The 18,197-nt window shown below is 32.6% G+C and overlaps 1 protein-coding gene across 2 annotated transcripts in view; it reads left to right on the top strand.

The window, feature by feature from the left end:
• The window catches only part of TBC1D32 (TBC1 domain family member 32), a 213,040-nt gene that overhangs the window by 178,931 nt on the left and 15,912 nt on the right, over nt 1–18,197 (top strand). For both annotated transcript variants that reach the window (XM_043592221.1, XM_043592222.1), the window contains exons 29-32: nt 3,216–3,285; nt 5,237–5,352; nt 6,101–6,255; nt 10,190–10,330. In XM_043592221.1, coding sequence (XP_043448156.1) covers nt 3,216–3,285; nt 5,237–5,352; nt 6,101–6,255; nt 10,190–10,330 — 482 coding nt within the window. The remainder of the gene's footprint in view (nt 1–3,215; nt 3,286–5,236; nt 5,353–6,100; nt 6,256–10,189; nt 10,331–18,197) is intronic.

The raw sequence follows: 18,197 nt of genomic DNA, 5'->3' as shown, positions 1-18,197 counted from the left end.
CTGTATTTATAAGACTGATTCTGTTGTTTGTTCTTTTTTCTTTTTTTTTTTTTTTGATTCCACATATGAGTGAAATCATATGGTATTTGTTTTAGTCTGACTTATTTCACTTAGCATAATACCCTCTAGGTCCATCCATGTTGTCACCTGTGGCATGATCTCATCCTTTTTTATGGCTGTGTAATCTTCCTGTGTGTGTGTGTGTGTGTGTGTGTGTGTGTGTACGTGCATGTGTATGTACGTATGTACAGATATACACCACATCTTCCTTACTCATACATCTGTTGATGGACACTTAGGTTGCTTCCATATTTTGCCTACTGTAAATAATGCTGCAATAAACGGAGGTACAGGTATCTTTTTGAATTAATGTTTTAATTTTCTTTGGGTAAATACCCAATAGTGGAATTACTGGATCATATGATATGTCTATTTTTAATTTTGGGGGAGGGGGGAGTCCTCTCTACTGTTTTCTACCATAGCTACCAATTTATATTCCCAACAATAGTGTACAAAGGTTCCTTTTGTCCACATTTTTGCTGACACTTCTTTCTTGTCTTTTAGCTATTCTGATAGGCCTGAGGTGATAGCTCACCTTTCATATTTGTCCAAGAATGTTCAGAGCTCTTTATTCATGAAAATTAAAATCTGAAAAAAGAAACACGTGTGTCCCAAAATAAAAATAAATTTCAGGATATACATTGAATAAACAAATTTCAGCATTTTATATAATGGAATACTACTTGTAATTAAAAAAAAAACTTGGTAACATGCAACAGTATGGAATGAATCTCAAAACACTGTGTTAAGTGAAATAAAAACAAACATAAAAGGGTATATACTTGTGAATCCATTTATATGATGTTCTAAGTAGAGCTACACCAACAGTGAAAGAGATCAGAATAGTAGCTAGTTTAGGGAAGAAGGATATGCAGGAATTGGCTGGAAGGGAGCATGAGGAACTTCTAGGTGAGGGAAATTTTCTACATCTTAGAGGGATGTCGGTTATACAGCTTGTATGCATTTGTCAAAACTAATTAAAGTATATACTTAATTATATTTCTTTGAATATAAGGTATACCTAAAGAAAATTTGATAGCTTACTAATAAAAAAAAATCAATCTTATAATCTCCCATTATGATAGTTGATTGGAGGTAGGTCTATTTCATGGTTCTAAAAATATATAAAACCAAAATATTTATTTTACTGAAACTTCTTGAATTTTGTAAAGTCAGCCAGTGTCACCAACACTACAGCACTAAAGTTTTATGTTATTTAAACTTGGGAAACTGAAATACAATTGCTAATAAAATGTAGGATCACCAGGAGTTAGATTCAGGTACTGACACAGAAAGAACATCCTGGTCACTGTCCAAATGAATTTAACCTGATTATATTGTAGGGGACATTAAAAATGATGCTTAAATTATGGCTGGTTTCTTTTTAAATGCCATTGATAATACTAAGAACTTAAAATTATGGTGAACATGATGAATGATGATTAATAGTTTTAAAAATTGACCATTTTGTGAGAGTGAGAATAATTTGTGACATATATGTTTTTGGCCTCAAGTAATGAAAACTCATTTTTTTTTTCTGTCTAAGAGAAGGAGGCAGAATTATTGGCTTATACAAATGGGGCAGAGCTGTCCTTAGCAATCTGTATATCTAGAATGCACATCTATTAGTAAAGTTAGAGTTATAAATAGGGAGGAATTCTAAGATACATAAAAAGTAGCTTAACTGCTATCATTATAGGCAAAATATAACAATACTGCTAAGATTGTGTTCTGATCTAAATAAGAAAAACTCAGGTGTAGCTTGTCAAGAAATTAACAGAGCACATTTTATCTTTTTTTTTTTTTTTAAAGAAAATTGCCACTCTACATAGGTGATAAACCCCTCTGGTTTGGCTAGGACTATGAGGGCATGAGACTTACAGTGCTAAAACCACTCTAGTCCTAGGCAAACTAGGAGATGCTTCTAGATGTACCTTACCTCTAAGAGTGTTAAAAGATGAATTATTGCTGGTCCAATGAGTAGATGTTTGATAACAGTGATGTTTAATTTGTTTCTCCTCCTTATGTCTGTAGATCTCAAGCCTAACCATATTTTAAGGTTCAGTTTAAATGCCGCTTCTTCCTAATCTCTCTCTCTGAATTCACATAACTCTCTATCTGTACCATTCTTGTTCCACTTAGTACTTTAAAACATTTTTATCAGAGTTATCTATATATGAATTTTATCTCTGACACTACGTGGGAAGTTCTTTTAGGGCAAGATGTATGATTTATCTTGTAGCCCCCACAGCTTCTAGCATGGTAATGCAAGTTACTTTATCCAAAAGGGTGTATTAAAAGGAGTGAATGAGTCTGCAAGTTAAGTAGATTATATTGATAGGATGAGATGCACCAGTGTGTAATGGGAGGGAAAAAAAATCACCGATATGAGTATGAGAAACCCAGATTTTAGTTCTCTTTGCCACTTGATAACTATGTGATTTTGGACAGTTCCCTTAATATTGTGTGTCTGTCTGTATGCATGCTACAGTTTCTTCAGCCAAAAACTGAAAGTTTCAACTAGACCCCTTAGCGCTACCTAGTGATGCTTTTGAGCATTCACTGTTAGCTTGGTAATCCAATGTTCTCCAGAACTAAATTTTCAGTCTCTCCCGTAGTCCAGACAGCCCCTTCACTTTTGGTAGATCACAACTCCTCCATCACAAAGAAAATGCACCTGCTGGAAGAACCTTGTTCACTCCACCCTCATATATTGTTATACATTATAGGTAGTAACTGATTATTCCTTCTTGACTTAAATCTTTAAGAGGTAAACAGCCATACTTATACATATTTGTAATTCAAAATCTTATATATGCAGTGCTTGATTATAGTACAATATCCTAGATCATTTTTGGGTTAACACCTTTTGTGTTCTGAGATTCGAGTAAAAATAGGTTGCTTTAAAACTACAATTAGTTGTTTGATTTTAATATGCTTTTAAATGATTTTTATAGGAGAAAAGTTATTTGTAAAGTTTCTTATTAATTTCTTTGAAAATATAACTGACAGCTCTTAAAAGAACAAATTCATCAGTGTTTTCAAAATTCACATTAAAATATGTAAAAATATTACTTTCATCAATTTGCAATTAAACTGTGATTATTATGCAGACTTTTATACATTTTTATAACCCAGTTTTCTTTTGTGTTTAGCTACTGATGCAAATGTGAAGAACGAAAGTCTTTCATCTGTGCAGCAGCTTGGCATTAAAATGACTGTCAGGTATATTACAGGGAAATATCTCCCTTGCTCATTTCTAGAATTTGTTTTATCTACCTGATATGTGCTTAATAGTATTTAACAACCAACTATTTTGTGTACTTTAAATGCAGAGTCTATCATTCAGAAAATAATAACTTTGTTTTGAGGATATTGGCATATGATTAAATTACCTCTGCCAGTACATCATTTATGGTTCATTATCACTTCAGAGGCTAATTACAGTATATTTAAGCCTCTATGACTCCTGGCTTTTACCAAAAAAAAAAAAAAAGAGTATTGTAAAAATGAGCACTTTGGTAGCGCAATCATGCCATTTTCTAAAATATGGTAGTTTTTTTTTTAAGTTTATTTGAGAGCGAGCGAGAGAGAGAGAGAGAGAGAGAGAGAGAAACAGTGTGAGTGGGGGAGGGGCAGAGAAAGGAAGAGACAAAATCCCAAGCAGACTTTGTGCTGCCAGTGCAGAGCCCAACGTGGGGCTTGAACTCAGGAAAACAGTGAGACCATGACCTGAGCCAAAACTAAGAGTCAGACACTTAACTGACTGAGCCACCCAGGTGCCCCTAAAATATGGTAGATTTTAATTGTTAAACTATGGTGATGAGTACAAAAGTACCTTAAGGATAGACACAGAAGTTAAAAATGAATAAGCCAATTATAGTAGTTTGAATTTTTAGTACTCAAATTGTAATTTTCAAAAGAAACTAAATGGCAGACTGGGAATTAAGGACTAAGTCTTCTCTCTTGCTTATTAAATGGAGATCTTGACAGTTCCCTCCTACTTCAGTGGGTAATCTTTAGAATCAAATATAAAAAGGATGCATGTGGAAGCTTTTAAAAAGAATGTTTTCATAAATACGTAACATAATGAAATTATAATGAAATGTATTAAAGTAATTTTAGCTCATCCATCTGTATCACATAAAGCATATAATTCATTGTTTTGTGGCCCTCTATCTGCTTTTTATTTTGTAATGTCCAGTTTCTATTCTGAAATGGAATCTATAGATAATATAAGCAGGCTAGTCATATATATATTTTTTAATTCAGTACAATGTCTTATTGGTAAGAAGTGAATGGAAAATACTTTGTAATGGAATGTTTGTACACACCTGCAGTATATGACATAGCTGTCAACCAAATAGTCATTGTAACTTTGGCACCTGTAAATAGAGACTGACAGTATTTTGGTGCTTCAAATACCTCTAGTAGAGTTTTGCCACTGGCAAAGTAACTTTCCAGAATGGTGAACAAGTTTTAGGCTTGAAATGAAAGTACTTCCTTTCTCTGATGTGCACATGGTTACATTCGGTTTATAATAAAAAATATAGAAAAAAACATCTTATGATTTTATATAATACAGAATTGGTTTCAGATAATTACAAATAGCTTCTTCATCCATGCAAGTAACAGCCAGGCCATTTGCAAGTTGTTGTGCAGGACTGCCCCATGTTTAACCTCCTGGCCACCACTCACCAAGTACCAGTAGTGCCCCCATTCACTATGCAATCAGAAACACCCCCGTGAATTTCCAAAGTGGCCCCAGGACAAAGTACCCTCCCCTCAGAACCACTGGACTAGACGAAATCTAAAATTGCTTCCAGTGTTAACATTCTGTCAGTCTAAGCTGTCAACATTACTTGTTCTAGATTAAGTTCAGGAAAAAAATGCTTGCATTCTTTTCATCTAAGTATCTACATTCTGTTCTTTCACTACTGTTTTATTTTCCTTTAAAATGTCAGCATTTACCAGATATAATAATCTAATTCAAATATCATTATCTAATCCAAAAATAATTATCAGGAACATACACTGAGTGTTAAGCTTTACTAAGTTCTGTATAGCATACTTATGCTATCAAGAAGAGGACTGCTCTTGATAGGTTTTAAAAAGTTAATTTACAATGCAGACCTGACATTTTTCAGTTTTTATGTTTTGTGGGTTTTTAATATAGGTATGGCAAGTTCCTCAACCTGTTGAAAGACAGTGCAGAAAATGATCTTACGTTGGTTTTAAAGCACTGTGAGAGATTCCTGAAACAGCAGCAAGTCCCCATAAAATCTTCTCTTCGTATCCTTTTTTGAGTGGATTCACAGTAGTTGAACTTTATGTATTTTTCATAATTCTTTGATAGGGGACCTTAACACATTTATAGTAAAATAATACTTTAACCTATATTACTGATTTGTTATCATGTACCTTTATACTATTCTGTATTTTAAATATGTATTTTATTAGATTGGGTATTAACTACTAAATTCAGTCTTCTTCATCGAATCTTAAACTGAGTAAAGTTATTAGGCTGTATTTTCAGATACATACAAGAAAGTTTTAAAAATAGGTTTAGTGTATCTAGAAAAGCATATTCCAGACTTAGTAAATCTAGAATAGTAATGGAACATACATTAATTTTGCTTGAATTGGTTATTTTTCAAAAATAGGTTTGACCTGAAGGGAGAAAAAAAGTGTACAAACCATTTGCATTACTGAATTCTAAATATTTGTGGGTTTTTTATACTTGATTATGCTAGTAATTTAGCAGATAACCTAAACCAGAGAAAGAGAGGGTACTATTTAATGATTTGAACAAATGTTGCCACAGGGCAGATAGTTATTTCTCCATTTGCTAGTGCCATTGGCCTCCACTGAACATGTAAGTAAACAGTACATTAGCTTGTAAATTGGTTGAAGATAAAATGAGGGCTAAGTATCAATACCTCTTTCCTGACAGGGATCCTGGAAATGAATATTAATGGAGTTCTCATATTTCATCTTTTAAGATAAAATATTGTAAAAGTTCCTTAATTGTGCTTTTCAGTCTGCCTGCAGGGGAGTTATGCTGGCCATGACTGGTTTGTATCTTCTTTGTTCATGATAATGTGCGGGGACAAAGAGAAAACATTCATATTTCTTCAGCAGTTCTCCAGGCTTCTGACCTCTGCTTTCCTTTGGTTGCCAAGACTACATATTTCTGTAAGACTTTTTAGTCTATTTTGAAAGGAGTGTGTGAAATTTTAAGGCAAATCCCATTTAAATTCGTTGGGATCTTGTTTGTAGAGAGCTCTGTAATAATTTATGTTCGTTTTCTACCTGAATGCTTTTTGACTGATTCTCTTTGAAGCTACAGATTTGACATTTTCTCAGATACTTGATGTCTTACCTAATGGTAACTGCATGAAAGATTAGTGATACTAGATGGATGATTAAATTTTAAACTTATGATTTAGTAAATTATAAAAAATATATATGTAATAAGAACTATTGAATGGATTTTTTACTATTGCTTTGTTAGAAAGAATCAGTTAAATTATGGTGTAAGAAAATAAGTCAAAATTATCAGTGTATTCCATCAAGAGGAAAAAACTATACATTTTGTAAATCTGTGATGAGTTTTGATTGAGGGTATTATAGTGTATTTTAAAGGATTTTACTAGCTTCATGAGATCTTGGAGTTTAGAGGTAAGAGTGTTCCTAAATTTACCAATATTTCTGTATTTTATTTTACTTACTGCCATTAAGATCTCCAACTTGAGGAAACTATCTAGTATATAAGATAGGCTAATACTTCACAAACCGTTTTTATGACATAGAGCATGTGGACAATGCAATCACATGGCACCCAAGGATAAGGGAGCTGGAAAGTATGTGGAGTTAAATAAAAGCACATATTATGTGTTTTTACAGTATATATTTGTGATAAGGAAAATAAAAGCAAAACATCAAGGAGGAATACATTATAAATATTGAAATTTAAAAATTTTATGCTTGAAATAGCTATATGAAATTCCTGAATAAGAATGTTTAGCTCTAGTTTTTCAGCATAATGAGAAGTTTGCTTACATGAGTAGGCGGAAGCAAATGGCAAAAGAGTATGTACTGGTTTTTCTCTATGAAACTATTTTCCTTCTGTTAACCAGAATTTGAGTTTTAAAAACCTTAGATATTCCACAAGCACCCCAATGTTTATGGCAGCATTATCGACAATAGCCAAATTATGAAAAGAGCCCAAATGTTTATTGACTGATGGAAGATGTGGTTCTATCTGTTTGTCTGTCTGTCTGTCTGTCTATCTATCTATCTATCTATCTATCTATAATGGCATATTACTCAGCCATCTAAAAGAATAACATCTTGCCATTTGCGACAATGTGGATGGACCCAAAATGTATTATGCTAAGCTAAATAAGTCAATCAGATAAAAATAATCACCATATGATTTCACTCATATGTAGAATTTAAGAAAAAAACATAGGGGAGGGGGAAAAAGGAGGGAAGTAAACTATAAGAGACTTCTAAGTCTAGAGAACAAACTGAGGGCTGATGGAGGGAGGTGGGTGGGGGAGCGCTAAATGGGTGATGGGTATTAAGGAGGGCACTTGTGATGAGCACTGGGTGTTGTATGTAAGTGATGAATCACTAAATTCTATTCCTGAAACCAATATTACACTATATGTTAGCTAAATAGAATTTAAATAAAAACTTTAAAAAAATTCCACTCTTACGTTTACAAATGAGAAATCTTTTGATAATGAGTAATGGAATTTGAATCTAATCATACATTTTCATGTCAAATATTTGAAAATGATTCCTGCATTCCCCTAGTCTTAATTATTCTAGTTTAGTGTTTAGATCGTGACACTGTTAAATATCACCAGTCAACTTTTTTTTTTTTTTCAACGTTTATTTATTTTTGGGACAGAGAGAGACAGAGCATGAACGGGGGAGGGGCAGAGAGAGAGGGAGACACAGAATCGGAAGCAGGCTCCAGGCTCTGAGCCATCAGCCCAGAGCCTGACGCGGGGCTCGAACTCACGGACCGCAAGATCGTGACCTGGCTGAAGTCGGACGCTTAACCGACTGCGCCACCCAGGCGCCCCACCAGTCAACTTTTTTTAATCATAATTTTATAAAGTTGCATTTTTGTTTTGAATCTATAAAGTATTTTGTAACACATTATTTTTAACATAACAGTGATATTGTGCTCTAATAGCATTTATTTCCATAAAACTGAAATCAGGCAGGACTCTAAAACATACCAACTCCAGATACATTGTTTTCAATGCAACATAGAAAAGATACTATAGAGGCGCCTAGGTGCCTCAGTTGGTTAAGCGTCTGACTTCATCCGACTTCGGCTCCAGTCATGATCTCATGGTTCATGAGTTCCAGCCCCACTTCAGGCTCTGTGCTGACAGCTCAGAGATGCTGGAGATTCTGTGACTCCCTCTCTCTCTGCCCCTCCCCTGCTCTCTCAAAATAAACAAATTAAAATTAAAAAAAAATACTGTATAAGAATGATTTTTATGCATACATTTCTTACACTACTATTATGCATATATTCAGAAAATGATTACCTATGCTTGCATTGAAAATTATATGTGTAAGTTGATATTTTGCTATTTATTAGATTCATTAATTCTACTATACAAATAGTCATTAATAAAACACATATTTCATAAAAGAAGGTAAGTTAAAGGATACTAATTCTCAGTTTATATTATTTTTAACTACTCAAAAGAGATAATTTCTTTACTAGACATTCATCTGAAGTTGACTCTGAGATGTCCACTTAATATGCTATAATATGTCTCCAGTAATCAGTATATAAAATTAATGTTTTCTTGTGTACTGTGAGGTATCTCTAAGAACCTCTCATATTTCTACATATGTATTCCTATAAATATATATTTATGCAATGTGAAATGGTAAATTGTAATTTATGCTGATGACACTGATAAACCACCTCACTGGTATCAGAAGTTTTAGTATAACTCAAACCTAAATCCTTAAAAGCACTTTAGCAATAAAGTTTGAAAGAAACCCTTATCTTAACTTGTATGTAATTGTTACACGTAAGTTTCATTTGTTTTAATTTAAAAGGATTTTCTTTTATTACAGTTACCCAGTAAAGCTAAGAACATAAAAATGCCTTTCAGGAAGTTTCTTAATTATATATTCTTCAGAACTAATTAGAATATAAATTTTTAGTATAAGTTTATAGCATATACTTGGTAGTCTAACAGTTTTTCTTGACACAAAATGATATCTCCAAGTTTATTCTTTGTTTAAAAAATGCTGTGGTTAGATACTGAATTTGTGATAACAATCATTGAAATATTATAGAGCATTCATGATGGCATAAATTTTACTTAAGAGACATATTAAAAAAATAACTAACTTCATGAAGAAATAGCCAAAAATGCAAGTTTGTAAATGTGTGTGTGTATATCCACACATATATAAATGGACATATAAGTAAATGTAAAATATAAAATATATAAATTATGTAATATGTAATTTTTATAGAAATTTTTATATACATACATATAAGGTAGTTGGCCCAAAAACTTTGATGGTAATGCATTATACCTTGTTCTGTTTTAGAGATAAATTTCTTACGGAATTCCCAATTTCAGTTATTAGTAACTCAAGCTCAGATTTGGGTTATATAGCATTATCTTAGAAAAAGGAGGCTATGCAAATATTCCTAAGAGCAGACAAACTAAAATTTTTTAATGTTATAGAATTACTGGCCAAAGCCAAGGATAGCAAGCATATTGAAATACATTCACTCTTAAAATATAAAGCTTTATTACTCGTGTACTCATACATTTATTCTTTCATGCAACATTCATCCCCTTCATTCCACAAGGCATTGAATTACAGTATTAACTTCATTGCTTTGTCTTGGAAAGTATATCACATTGCCGTTATTGAGATTTATTCTTTCTACAGTGTTTAACATTCTGAATTTTTAACTTGCATAATTATAATCTTTGCAGTAACTACTTATGCCACCATATAAATTTTGAAGTAGCCACTCAAAGCAAGAGATTTAAGTAAGTTGGTTATATTATTTTAAATTAGTCGCATATTCATTAATTCTCAATGTCTCTTTTTTATGCAGAGGTACCTACCTGCTGACACTATAGAATCTGGCATCCATCCGATATACTTTTGCAGCACTCATTATATTGAAATGCTCCTGAAGGTGGAGGTGCCACTTGTGTTTTCAGCTTTTCACATGTCTGGTTTTGCACCATCCCAGGTAATCCATAGGAAAGAATGTTTCTTCAAATCCCAGATCTCACGGTCTTAAAAGAAAATTAAATTCTCACCAAATATAGGAAATACACTTAAATTAATAAGATCACTTTTGTAAGTATTCATACCTTTATGTTTAAATATCTACACTGACTTTTTCCCCCTAGGTCTGTTATAATACATAGTTTTCTTTATAGTAGATCCCTAGCATTCAGATTTTGAATAGCTATTCAAGGACATAGACATTCTGGAAGTCTATGACATGTAGGCTTTTAAATGTAGATAATATCTACTTCATAAGGCTAATCTAAGGATTAAGTAAGGTAACTAAGGGTAAGAATTCTTAACACTGGGTGTCTGCTATTAGAGATACTGTATCTTCTTTAAATGTTTTTTAAATTTTATTTGAATCCAAAAAAGCTAACATATAGTGTAGTAATGGTTTCAGGAATAGAATTTAGTGACTCCTCACTTACATATAACATAGTGCTCATCCCAACAAGTGCCCATCTTAATGCCCATCACTCCACCCAGCACCCTGCCAGCAACCCTCATTTCTCTGTATTTAAGAGTCTCATATGTTTTGTCTCCATCTCTATTTTTACCTTATTTTTGCTTCCCTTCCCCTGTATTCATCTGTTTTGTTTCTTAAATTCCACATATGAGTGAAATCATATGATATTTATCTTTCTCTGACTTATTTCACTTAGCATAATACATTCTAGTTCCATCCATTTTGTTGCAAATGGCAAGATTTCATTCTTTTTAATTGCTGGGTAATATTCCATTGCACATATATACCACATCTTCTTCATTCATCAATCAGTTGCTATTTGGGGCCTTTCCATAATTTGGCTATTGTTGATAGTATTGCTATAAACAGTGGGATGCACGTGCCTTTTTGAATCGGCATTTTTATATCCTTTGGATAAATTCTTAGTAGTGCAGTTGCCGGGTTATAGGGTAGTACAATTTTTTAATTTTTTGAGGAACCTCCATACTGTTTTCCAGAGTGGCTGCATCAGTTTGCATTCACACCAGCAGTGCAAAAGTGTTCCCCTTTCTCCACATCCTTGCCAACACCTTGTTTCATGAGTTGTTCATTTTAGCCATTCTGACAGGTGTGAGGTGATACCTCTTTGTGGTTTTGATTTGTATTTCCCTGATGATGAGTGATGTTGAGCACCTATTCATGTGTCTGTTAGCCATCTGGATGTCTTCTTTAGGAAAAGTGTCTGTTCATGTCTTTTGCCCATTTCTTCACTCCTGCTCATTTGTTTCTTAGGTGCTGAGTTTGACAAGTTCTTTATAGATTTTGGATGACAACCCTTTATCTGATATGTCATTTGCAAGAGATACTGGATCTTAACAAAAAGCACAGCTTTCTGTTTCTGCTCTTGGGAGCTGGGAAGATTTAATGATTTTTCTAGGGCCTAGAATTGTGCTTGTGGTCACACACAGTAGTCACAGATATCTCCCTCCTGTGCATAGGCAGTCCCTCCTTGGTGGAGGGGTGGATTGTTTCTTTACTGTTCTAATCAGGCTAAAACTTAACGTTTTAGAGCTTAAACCTTTTTCACTTTTAGAATTACATCTTTAGGTGAGAGTTCCAGAAGGTAGAAATACTTAACTATAAGGTGTGAACACATTTAAGACTCTTGACACATGATATCAATTTGCTTTGATTTTACTCTTCTAACACAAATGAAGAAAGTATCTGTTCTTCAGGTCTGGGTATTTGGCTTTTTCAAAACTAATGGAGAAATTAATAGGTGACATTCTCTTTTTAAAATTTTGTGGGTTTTTTGAACATTAGCAAGATTGACTATAATTCCATAGCTTTGTTAATAGTTGAAACTTCTTAATTGCCCACCTGTCTTAGCATGTTTCTTATTGATTTGTATATTCTTAAAAAGTAACTCCACTATCCACATCTCTTCAATTCATGTTATGTATTTTATTTACTATTGTAATTTATTACTTATTTACTATTAGTGTTTTTGTTTATTTACTATTATATTATTTATTACATTTTACTTACTCCTACCTTATATTGTGTCTTAATACTTGGTAAGAATAAACCTATAATACTCCCTAACTCCCCCCTAAAAAAGCTAATTTAACTATTTCTGTTTATTCCTTTGTGTGCCCTCTAAAGTGACTTTTCCTAGTTTGAATTGACCTTTTGGATCTGGATAAAATTTAGATAGCTATTATGTTCACTTTTCTCAAAGTAATTTATAGTTTATGTCCTTACTTACTCATACTGTTATGAGTATGTACTCATACTACTTACTCATACTTACTTACTCATACTTCCTATCTAGAAACATAGTAAATTTTTCTATTTATTTTCTTTGTATTATATTTTACTGAAGCTGCATATATTTTTTCCATATAGGTATAGTATATTTCATATTACAGACATTTCTAATTAGAGTAGCTTGAAATCTTTTTTTAATTTTATTTTGTGATTACTGTTAATAATTAGGAAAGGCATTAAATTTTCTATAATTGTTAGGTTGTACATTTTTTTCTAGATTTGTGTTAATTTTTTATTTCTGCTTCATTTTAAATTAAATTCTATAATTTTTTCCAGAAAATTCTATATAGTTGCTTCCTTGTTTTAGACTTTAACAATTATTAGGAAAACCTCCAGTATTTCACCATTAAGAGAATTATTTCCTGTCATACTATGGAAGAATCCTTCTACTTTATGTAAAATATTGAATTTTATTTCTTTTATTCAAATAAAAATGTTCCTTTAGGGTTCCTATAGGGTTAAGATTATCTTGATTTTGGGGTTTATGTGACCTATTGGTAGATTTCTTAATAGTAGACCCTTCTTGAATTCCCTTGGATTTGTCTTGGCAATCTTTTCTTCCTAATTAGACAGTATAGTTCTCGGCAATATGCCTTTATACTTATTTTGAAGAGCCTTTATGTCATGTAATTACATTTACTTGTATGTGGTTACTATGCCTCTTGAGTTTTAAATTTTCTGAAGTTAATAGGTCTAAATATAATAAGGAATTACATGTAGTGGAAAGGAATATTCTTTCTTGGCCATGGTGCTCTTACCCAGCATGTACATAAAACACTTTTCAGAAATTTAAATCCTAAAATGTTTAATTCTGGTTGGAAGTAGATACTTAAATATTTACTATAAGCTCAGTAATCTATTCTTTCTACTCTTCTAAAAATCCAAGCTAGGGAACAAAATGTTCCTGAGAAGTCTTTTGCCATTCTAGTCTTGATTAATATACTGTATATTGTCTAATACCTCCATTCATTTATTAGTTCCTAACATATATCCTCTAATTTTAAAATGTATTGCCACAAACAGTGGGAAAAACGTGCAATACCTTAGGCTTCACCGTATCAATTTGGCACCTTTTTTTTTTTTAATTTTTTTTTCAACGTTTATTTATTTTTGGGGGGACAGAGAGAGACAGAGCATGAACGGGGGCGGGGCAGAGAGAGAGGGAGACACAGAATCGGAAACAGCCTCTAGGCTCTGAGCCATCAGCCCAGAGCCTGACGCGGGGCTCGAACTCCCGGACCGCGAGATCGTGACCTGGCTGAAGTCGAACGCTTAACCGACTGCGCCACCCAGGCGCCCCAATTTGGCACCTTTTTATCATTTTGGTATTTCTTTATCGATTTAAAATTGCATAAATATAGCAGATTTATCTAATAAAAATTTCTAAGCAGTAATGTTATGTTTCTTAAGTTATCTAATGTAAAATTCCTTTTTAATGACTCCCTATGTAAGCAAATCATTTTGTGCCTTAAGTATATATCATTGCTTTGTTGATATAATTTGCCATTTTATTGCTAATTATAAAATATGAAACAACTTTTAAGTAATGAGTAGGTATAGGTGCTTAAGTAATCGTTTGGATATAGATTTTGTATTGCAAAGCTTATTCATTTTGATGTAATTAGGAGCAGTGCTTTTTGAAGTTGTGTATTTACAGACACTAAGGGATTGGTTGATTAATGAAGGATTTGTGAGCAGGTTGCTAAATAAAATACACATATCTCTAGAGTAAAAATACACGTTCAACTAGAATACAAAAAAAAATAAAGTAGTTAGAAATATATGTTGATTAGAGTTTAAGAGTAACTGAGATTGGAAAATAGAAATTCAAATATATAGTCTTCCATTTTTAATGAACAGAAAATCACGTTTTGATTAGCGTTTTGAACAATTTTATCCTTTGGTAAAACACTTTTCATTATTGGACCTTATTTAACTTCCCTAGCTTAAGAAGTACCACATATCTTTAGTGATTTATCTCTTATAATTTCGTGGGGTCCTTATTCTGCATATCATTATTATATTGTACTGTGTCAGCAAGTAGGCTAACATGGATAATCCTCTGAATATACTCTAGAAAAACATTTTGGTTGTTCTCATTTACTGTTTTTTTCTTCTCCTCTCATCATGAAGACTGGATTAAAGAAAAACTATTCTAACATTTCATACTTTGTGACATAGTGTTTTTTGAAAATGAAAATTACACAAATGCAAATCAGAATGTTTCTTGTTAATAGTCATATTCATAAATATATATATCCCCAGACTCTCTCTCCTCATGTTGCCAAGGTTGCCACGTGAAATAGTACCTTCTTTCTCCCTGTGCCACATCTTAATATGTCAAGGACTTATCCTTTATGTCTGTCCAAATGGAAACTTTTTTTGCTGAACTATCAGTAGATATGAATTTGTGTACTATTTCTATGCTTCTAGTAGAAATCTATGTCTTGCCTTGTGGAATAGTTCTTTATGTCCTTTACCTCTTTAATAGTTGAAGTTCCTTAAAGGCATGCGTACCTGACTTACCTTCCAGTTCTTTGAGTGTCTGACACAGTATCTCGCTTACAAGTACAACAAAAATAGTATGTGTATAACAACTCTTTGCAGTGTAAAAGGTATATTTCCAGATCTCATCTCATTTAAAATTTTGACTGCTTCATGTGATGGAGAAATTCAGGATCAATGAAGTCAGTGAATCGATTTAGTGAGGTTACCATGATAGCAAAGACTTCACTTGGAACCACATCTTTTGCTTTTGAAATTAGTTTTGTTTCTTATTTTGCTAATATTCTTTCTATGGTGTGGGCAAATAAAATGAGTCCAGAAGAGTTGTTAAAAATATTGTCTTTGAATCATAAAACTTGGTCATTCAGTTCATACCTATTCTGGCTTAATCAGGTATCCACAAATAATTGCTCTAGCCAAACTTTTTTTTTTTTTAATTCTTATGGAATGTTTTGAAGATTGTTTTTCAAATCTAGATACAAGTGAGAATAATATACCTTGGATAAAATAATTATGTTTATCTAATGTCCTTTAGCAGCTTAAGTATGGTTGAAGAGCAAAATTTTCTAGGAAGGCTGTGATACATTTTGATGTGTATCGTACTTTCCTCGAAGCCTAAAACACATTTAAATGTTTTAAAGTATAATTAGGTTTAAGGAACATTGGTCTATAATAAAAAACAAACCTAGTTAGTTTGTTTCCTTTTCTTTGTACACCATTTCATGAACTACTAATACTTTTCGGTGAATTTAAGATCTCAGTTGCTTAGATTTGAAAATACAGTATATGTTTGTACTTATAAGATGGAATTTGGCAGTATCTAGCAAAATCACATATGTATGTATTTTCCCTTTAACCCAACAATCTCATTTATAGAAATCTATCCCAGAGATATTCTGACAAAAATTTGAAAATACATACAGGTGTTTGTTACAGCACTGATTATAGTATCAGAAGACTAGAAACAATGCAGATATAGAGGCTTGGTTGAAAAATTATGGCTTATTCATGGTGGAATACCATGCCATTGTAAAAATGAGAAATCCTTCTGTATATTGTGGTGGAATGATATACAGGATCCTTTGGTTAAGTGATAAGAAGGTGAAGAGAAAGTGTTTAGTATGTTACCATTTATGTAAGAAAGAGTGGGATACAAATGCATGTGCTTATATTAAAAACATGAAAGAATGTACCTTTTTTTAATGATTGCTTATAGGGATAGAGAAGGAATGAGATCAAGAAATGAATAAGCCTTTTGTATTTTTGCCTTAGAATCACTTAAATATTTTATACGATATAAATGTATATAACCAACAAAATAAACATATTCTGTCCCTGAGAATATGAAGTCAAACTGAATAAAATGAACCCACCAGAACCCATTTGATGGTATAAACTCATGAGAATCACTTTAAATACAATAATTTGACAGTATGTGTCAAGTGATATGTTGTCTAAAGGCAAAGAACAGTAGTAATACTGTTTGAAGTAATCATATTGCTCATGGTAGTGCTGGTATTCTATGATTATTTTTGTCTTGTGTGATAAAAACAAAAATTGGTGGCATTGGTAACTGAGATTTTCTGTGTGTTTTAAAGCAAACACAGATATAATATATAGCAACTTATGTGTTTTCTCTTAGAAAGTTTAAAGAAGGGGAACCTACATGTAGGAGGAGATGGACAAAAGAGACTTATCAATCACTAAAAATTTTGAAGCTGTGATGGTTCTGGTTCATGTATTGCTTTTTTTATTTTATGTATATTTGGAAAATTCCACACTAAAAATGTCTTAGGAATTTGTCATTCTGCTTGGACGCACTCTTTCCTTTATCCTTTTAGAATTCTAGTTCATCAGCTGATTTGCAAACCTTTTCATCCTATAAAGATAGAGAAGTTATTAGCTTAAGGACTGAATACTGTGACTCATTGCTCACTCTTCTAGAGGAATACTATTTTAGCATTGTATTACAGTTTAATAATTCTGAATCATATTGTACACAGATAGCAAATATAATTTCTGCCAAATGAAGAGGGACATATATTGAAAAAGAGTACATCTCCCCTTTGAGTGTAAGCTCCATGAGAACAGGGAGTAAATGTCTCTTTTTTGGTTAAAAATTATAATGCTTATTTGTATATTAGGTACTTGATAAATATTAAATGAATAATAAACATCTGTACCTTTGTTATAGAATCACATTTAAATAGCACTTTATATACTTTCAAAGTGTTTTCAGTTATAATCTTTTTCCCTCTTCTAAATTTCCCATGTGTAGAAAAAGATAGGCATTATCTCTGTTTAATAGAAGAAAAGTAGACAATGTACGGAAAACAATAGTTAAATGTATGTAAATACCAGAAAATTGAACTGCATTAATAACTATGTATGATAACTAATTGCAGATTCTGGGGTGACTTTCTTTTAACTAATAATGAAGAGTATCTCCCTATATATATTTTAACTTCAGATATATTTGAACCATATAGAGTTGTGAGGTTTTAAGATCAAAATGAGTTGAGGATCAGCAGTTTCACACCGTCCATCCAGTAGAACACTAAGGCTACTGAGAAAAGACGGACAAATACCCCTGGCTGCAGGGTTCATTTGTACTAGTTTCGACTCTTTGTTTCTCCTTAACTCATCTGGAGATTCATTTTTATTAACACAGCATGGCCAAAAGTTTCTTGGCATTAATAGCTATAGCATAGAACAGAGACAGAACCCTGGCAGCAGGACACTAAGGGAATTAAAAGTATTACTTCTAGTCAAAGAACCACTGACTGCTTCAACCTGTCTAGTTAAGTAAGAGTAGGAGATACTTTCTCCCCAGTTCAGTAGAGCCATACTATGTGGGCAATGGAAGTTTGGTAATGAACTCTGCATGCCAAGCTACCCTCCAGGTCAAGATCTGAGGGGAAAATCCTATCAGTGATAAGACTAAAGTTGAGACAAAAGGAAATTAAATATATTCTGCCAGTTCATAAATATCAAATATTCATACACAGAATTCAATATTGAGTTATTTATAGGCTCTGTGAAT

Source organism: Prionailurus bengalensis, chromosome B2, assembly GCF_016509475.1.
Source record: "Prionailurus bengalensis isolate Pbe53 chromosome B2, Fcat_Pben_1.1_paternal_pri, whole genome shotgun sequence".
Taxonomy (NCBI): domain Eukaryota; kingdom Metazoa; phylum Chordata; class Mammalia; order Carnivora; family Felidae; genus Prionailurus; species Prionailurus bengalensis.
The sequence above is the reverse complement of the archived record's forward strand: the minus strand, read 5'-3'. Positions and strand labels throughout refer to the sequence as shown.